This window comes from Poecilia reticulata, unplaced genomic scaffold, assembly GCF_000633615.1.
Source record: "Poecilia reticulata strain Guanapo unplaced genomic scaffold, Guppy_female_1.0+MT scaffold_181, whole genome shotgun sequence".
NCBI classification, from domain to species: domain Eukaryota; kingdom Metazoa; phylum Chordata; class Actinopteri; order Cyprinodontiformes; family Poeciliidae; genus Poecilia; species Poecilia reticulata.
In genome coordinates this window covers 479,142-485,920 of record NW_007615018.1, presented here as the reverse complement: position 1 = coordinate 485,920, position 6,779 = coordinate 479,142, and the positions used below count along the sequence as shown (strand labels likewise).

Sequence of the window (6,779 nt, the reverse complement as noted above, 5' to 3'; positions counted from 1 at the left end):
AGCTGCGGAAGCTCCGGATGCTCCAGGAACGAACATGAGACGCGGCGGCTCAGTCGGCGGCCATGAATCCCGGTTTCAAAGCTGCACAAGCGGCGCTGCGCACAGACTTCTGAGGACAGATGATTCAACTCGCTGCAGCTTTCAGCAGGAAACATTTGTTGTGTTTCCTGCTTCTGCTGTTCCGTGGAGCGGCAAGCCGGACCGGCCGGCGACACATCCTCATCCAGGCAACCCGGCCGGACCGCCTCAGCACCGACCGGTTCACCTGCCGGTCTGGAGCTGGTTTAACTGGGAGAGAAGCTTCATCAGCGTGGTGTGTTTCCTTAGCGCACCTGAAGGGGGCGCGGTCTGGGCCGGGCCCACATCCAACTCCTGCCACCACCTGCAGGATTCCCGGTTCCGATGTGAGGATTATGGATTTCAATCAAACATTAATTTGGGTTATTTAGTGTGTTTATTAACTACAACCTAAATATTTAGAGTTAAACTAAACATTCAGTTAGCAAGTTAAATATTTAGTTTCAGAACTTTGGTCCGACCTAAATAGCTAAATATTCAGCTTCAATTATAGTTGCAAACTAAATACTGAGTTGGCAGTCTAACTTAGAACTAAATATTTAGTTTAGAACCAAGCAGTTAGCTGTGATATTTGTAACCATCAGGTGAAAACATGACTGTGGAAAATGAATCTGTTGTTTTCTTGCTCAGATTCATACTGAAGAGGAAAAATGTTTCTGGATTGAAATGTTTCTCTGACTTGCTGTTTTCTGCATGAGACGGTTCTGAGGTTTATAGTTTGCTCCTAAATTTAAACATTAAAATGTGTCAGAATAAAAGCAGATGTTTGGTTTCACATCTGCCTGCCTGCTGTGCCTCTGCTGCCCCCTGCCGTTCAGAAACCAGACACTCCTGAACAGCTTTTCAGACTTTTTTTATTGCAGAAACTGAATCAAAGGTCAACAGGTCACATGACCGGCTGCGCCGCGGTGCCTGCTGGGAAACGCGGTCCCTTCAGTCGTCTCCTCCACACAGACTCAGCAGAGCCTTCTGGTAGTCTCCTTTGGTGTGTTCCTGCAACAGAACCGGGTCTCAGTCAGAATCAGAACCAGGATCCAGATTTCATTCACATGGGACTGAATCTGCTGACTACTGGGAATTACACTGTGACCATTAACTCTGACCACTGGGAACTCTGGGAGTGAAGAAGCTGATTCAGTTTCAGTCACTTTTAGGTTTCACAAAGATGAAAACAGGACAACCGTCTGAACGGATCAGAACCGACTGAAGGATTCCTCAGATCTGAACCAGAGAGCAGAGTTACTGCTTCCTGTGGTCCAACATGGAGCCAGGCTCAGCCATCAGTTGTTACCACGGAAGCAGATCCGATATCGGTTACCGTGGAAACAGATGCAGCATATTTTCCTGAAACGGGCCCATGCAGGTCTGGGGGACAGACCCTGAAGCTCGTGGTGCGTTCAGGGTCTCGGCCTGCGTGGGAACTGCAGTGACTCACAGCGATGGTCTGGTACAGAGACTTCTTGTGCTGCCTCTTGAACTCGGTTCTGATCCTCATCAGGTCCACTTCGCAGCGGGACACCAGGATCCGGGTCACCACCTTCTCCTTGGCTCCTTTACTCTGAGGAGACAGACAGCGGGTCAGAACCCAACCACGGATCAGAACCAGGGCCCAGAAACCCAACCAGAGGCACACGGTGGTTCTGGTTACCTTCATGGCTTCGTAGAGTTTGTTGGCAAAGTACAGCTGCCGGTTCTCGAAGCACTCCACTGAGAGGAAAGCAGAGTCAGTTAGGAGGTTCTGGAGGGTTCTGGTGGGTTCTGACTGGACCTGGGGATGGAACGTACCCAGAGTGAGGAAGGACTTCTCCAGGTCTCCCTTCACCTCCTTCTTGATGCTCTCCTTCATGTCGTATGGACTGTAGCTCTTATAGCGCTCAAACACTGGCACACAGGACGGAGGACAGCTACCATGGTGACCCAACAGAACCGGCCCAGACCCACAGCAGGCCGAACCGGGCCAGAACCCATCACTCTGACTGTGAACTCATCGGTACCTTTCTGCAGGTGAGGGATGCTCCTCTGGGACATGATGGAGATCCAGGAGCCCACGTCCGTCCCCTTCCTCTTCACCCCGGCCTCGTACAGAGTCTGAGCACAGAACCGCAGGTAAACTGGGTCAGAACCCGACTCTAATGTTAGAGGTCCAAACACCAAGCCCCACCCATCAGAACCTAAACAATATGAACTGAGTCGCTTTTTAAATGAACACCAGAAATCATGATAATGACTCGGAGCTCAAGTCAGAACAAAAGTCCGGAATGAACCGGACCCAGAGTCCAAGCGAGTCGGACCCAGTGGACTTTGGGTAGTCGGGCGCCTGAGGCTGCAAGAACCAACAAGGGAAAATTCTTTGTTTCTGACCCGAAGAGGAGCCCGGCGGTTCTGCAGCGTACTCACTCTGGCGTCATCGTCGATCTTCTGGTAGTCCACCACGTTGCTCGGCTCGTCTCTTCTGGTCTGGAGACGGGAGGAAACGTTCAGAGGGTCACTAGTTCTGGTCACATTCAGTCAGAAGGCAGGTCAAAGTTCTCTGTCTTCCTGGGTCTAGTCAGAACTCCAGCAGCAGGTTCTGGACCAGCAGGGTTCTGGACCAGCAGCAGGTTCTGGACCAGCAGGNGGTTCTGGACCAGCAGGGTTCTGGACCAGCAGCAGGGTTCTGGACCAGCAGGGTTCTGGACCAGCAGGGTTCTGGACTGTTGGTTTGTCAGTCTGACCTGCTGCAGGAATCAAAGCCTCTAAACGCCTGATGAGTTTCTCTGGTCTCAGACTTTAGTCCTCTGGTCCTGAAATGTTCTACAGGTGAGTCAAGGCCCACTGTGGAACGTCATGCAGCTCTGAAGGTTCAGGTCAAAGGTCATCCTGACCTCTAAAGCTGACTGATCCTTCCTCTTTAATAACCTCAGTTTCTGTTCAGATGGAGAAMGTTTTGGCTGTTATCTAAAACATGATGTCACCTGGTGACATCATGAGTGTGTGTTACCTGCACTGTCATGGTAACTAATCTAATACTTGGTAAAGGTTCTGCTGGTTTACAGTAACCGGATCAGAACCAACACTCAGGTCTTCCAGCTGACTTTAAAAAGATTAATCATCAGGATTAACGTCAGAGTCTTCTACTCAGTCTGGTCCAGTCCAGTCCATTTTGGTCCAATTTGTTCTGCATGAACACTTGGAGCAGAGACCCGGTTCTGGTTCTGTGGTACCTGGACCAGAGCCATCAGCAGCTTGGCAAAATTTCCCGATGTGTCTCCTGAGATGTCCTTCTCCAGCTCCTTCTTAAACACTGCAGAGACCAAACAAAGAGGACTGAACGGCAGAGTAAACCCGATCAGAACCTGGTCCAGAAGGTTCTGGCAGACCAGGAATCTTCTTCCTGTCCGTCTCTGTCACTCACTCTCTCTGTAAGCCTTCTTGATTTCTGCCAGCTCTTCGTTGTTCCTGGAGCAGACCAGTTCGATCAGCGTCTCCTCGTCGGTCCCCAGGCCCTGCACAGATCCAGAACCAAACAGAACCGGGTCAGGCTGGAGATCCTTCCGCAGCAGGCTGAGCTTCCCGCGGTGACCAGCAGGTGGCGCTGCTGGCGGTTAGCTCTGACCTTCATGGAGGCTTTGAGCTCCGAGGCGTCATACTGGGGGGTGCTCTTCATCAGACCCAGCAGCAGGGCCTCCAGAGGGCCGGACAGCGCCCCCTTCAGGGCGACACTCAGGTCCTGCACAACAGATACACTCATGTTGACATATTCAGTTCCTTCCACAACCACCAGGGGGAGACATGAATAACTTCACATGATCACACATGATGGACGTTATGGTCGCATTTGAATCGGATACGTATCGGATTTGGGTCACATTCTAAAAGAATCCGACCTGAGCTGTTCACACTGCCATGAAAAGATCGGATCCAGGTCACATYACGTCAGAACAATCAGAACTGGGTCACTTCAGGCTGCAGTGTGAACGCAGCCAAAGTCCTTCCCTGATTGGTCATCACTGCTTGGCGGGAAAACTCCATCAGTTGTCCTAAGCAGAGTTCACCACCGAAAATCTCTTCAAGCATCGAACCATCGAACTGAGCAGGTAAGCTTGGTTTATTTTTCGTTATAGCAATACTTGACTTAGTTTACCAGTTTAAAATCTGTTTTTTTTGTGATGCTGTTACCGCGACTGTGAAACTCCATTCTTAAAAGGGTTGTTTTCAGATTTGGAGTTTAATTTAACCATTATAATGAAGTTGCACCTGGACAGTTTGCAGTCTGAGTAATTTAAAAGATGAGCTCTTGGATTCGGCTACGTTGCCTTCTTGATTTATTTCTATTTACAGTATTTTTGACTCATTTGAGATGGCTATGCTAACCGGAAGTAGCGTTTTTGAACGTAACTGCGCAGTTAAATGAACAAGTTTTCCTATGAAATACAGACGTTAGAATGCTTGTTTAGTTATTTATTTGCATATTTTAATTATGTTTACCGGTAAGTTGATTTAAATTAATGATTGAATTTGAAAATGAAATGAAAACTTAACTGATGGCGAGCTGGTATGACGTTTTATTTTTATTCAATTGATTATTATTTTTAACCCTAAAATAACAGCTACATTTCTCTTTAAAAGTCTTAAATTTATYACACACTTCACGGAGTGGGTAACTCCAGGCCTGGAGGGAAAACCTGCAACTCTTAGATGCGTCTCTACTTCAACACACCTGAGTGGATCCACACTCCTTACCAGTAGGTGGCGGTAATGCACACCATTAAGTTGCTTGCCAACCGCCATTAAAACAAAAAGAAGAAGAAGAAGAAGAACACACCTGAGTCAAATAATGAGGTCGTTAGCAGGATTCTGGAGAACCTGGAGGAGATTCAGCTGTTGGACCAGGTGTGTTGGACCAGGTGAGTTGGACCTGGTGTGTTGGACCAGGTGTGTTGGACCNTGGACCAGGTGAGTTGGACCAGGTGTGTTGGACCAGGTGAGTTGGACCTGGTGTGTTGGACCAGGTGTGTTGGACCTGGTGTGTTGGACCAGGTGTGTTGGACCTGGTGTGTTGGACCAGGTGTGTTGGACCAGGTGTGTTGGACCAGGTGTGTTGGACCAGGTGTGTTGGACCAGGTGTGTTGGACCAGGGAGACGTTAAGAGCTGCAGGACTCCGGCCCTCCAGGACCAGGACTGCCCTCCCTGAGCTGTTTCTCCGTTCCACCATTTTTGTTCGTCATGCTTTGAGTTTCTCATAGACCAGGGGTCGGCAACCCAAAATGTTGAGCCATATTGGACCAAAAAGCAAAAAACAAATCTGTCTGGAGCCGCATTAAGTCTTATGAGGCTTATTATGAAGGCAAAACGGACTTTAAGTGTTTATATTTGCTATTTTATCGTCTAAGGAAAACGACTAAGTGTTTACACTTATAATGGCTCCTCGGCTATTTGTCTCTCTTCCCCTGTCCTCTCCATGCCCCTCCTCCTCCACACCCGTCGGCTTGTTTACAGCCCCCCGCCTCGCGCCCCGCCCAGCTGAAAGAAACGTGTCGCAGGCTGTGACGCACCTCTTTGTTGACGGAAATGTTGAAATGTAATATTTATTCTACACATTTTTATAGCATTGTAAAACGTTAAGAATGATTGTGTCATGTTTGTCCTCCTACAGAAACCATATTAAAACTAAACATTTATTTTCCACCCCATCTTTTTCCATTTTCAAACATTCTTGAAAAATCTCCAGAGAGCCACTAGGGCGGCGCTAAAGAGCCGCATGCGGGTTGCCGACCCGTCGTAGACGGAATAAAACTAATAATAATATCAAGACACACTTTACACATCTATCTGAGATGGATCTATGGGGTTTCATTAAAGGCCCTCAGGCCGTTTCCTCTGGTCCACATCCACCGTGGTTCTGGCTCTGCTCCGGTTCTACAGAACCTGGACCGGAGGAACCGGGTGCTGACCTTCTTGGCGATGCGCTCGTACTCGAAGGCGATCTCCCGGCGCTGCTCGGCGCTCCGCCGGGTCAGGATGTCGATGACGGTCTGTTCATCCACGCCTGGGAGGAAAGGTCAGAGGTCAGGCTGGTCCCTGCCTGGCTCCTGGGCTCCTCGGGATCTGAACCCTCACCTTTGGTCTTGATGGCCGTCTCGATCCGGCCGGCGTCCCGGGCTGGGTCAAAGTCTCGGACCGGAACCACGGTGGGGAATTTGGGCTCTTCCTCCTGCAGACAGAGGAAGCAGAACCTTCAGAACCTGGATCGGGTGCTGGACTGGATCTGGAAACCTTCAGAACCACCTGCTGGGATGGAACCGGCTGCAGGCGCGTCCTGGGTTAAAACGGGTCAGAACCGAGTCCGAGTCTGAGCTGGACTGTGAACGACAGCAGCTGCTGCATTCAGAGGAATCGGCCCGGCCCGGCCCGGCCCGGTCCGGTCTGATCCGGTTTTCGTTCATTCTGCAGGTCTTCTCTCTTTCCTGTCTGATTTAGCAGAAAATGCTGCTCTGATTGGATGCCACCTGGGCAGGTGGGCCACTCCCCCTCAGGGGTGTAGCCACGCCCCTTCACATAGACAAATATTCAGCCCCGAGCATAATGCTTCCACCTCCATGCCTCACCTGACAAAACCTGTTCACTGACCAGCCTAAACCTGTCTGTCTCTCCCTCCCTCTCTTCCTCCTTTCCGTCCTCCTCTCCATCCTCCTCTCCGTCCTCCTTTCCGTCCTCCTCT

At 50.0% G+C, this 6,779-nt stretch overlaps 1 protein-coding gene across 1 annotated transcript; it reads right to left on the bottom strand.

The window, feature by feature from the left end:
• Positions 1–912: 912 nt before the first annotated feature.
• Positions 913–6,504, bottom strand: LOC103460119 (annexin A2-like). The gene is made up of 12 exons (XM_008402120.1): positions 6,400–6,504; positions 6,179–6,272; positions 6,013–6,107; positions 3,674–3,787; positions 3,473–3,563; positions 3,282–3,361; positions 2,476–2,535; positions 2,073–2,166; positions 1,864–1,959; positions 1,727–1,785; positions 1,514–1,636; positions 913–1,071 (listed from the first exon to the last, which is right to left on the bottom strand). Exons 1-12 carry the CDS (start codon positions 6,502–6,504, stop codon positions 1,012–1,014), a joined length of 1,071 nt encoding a protein of 356 aa, XP_008400342.1. The 3' UTR covers positions 913–1,011.
• Between the last annotated feature and the right edge of the window lie 275 nt (positions 6,505–6,779).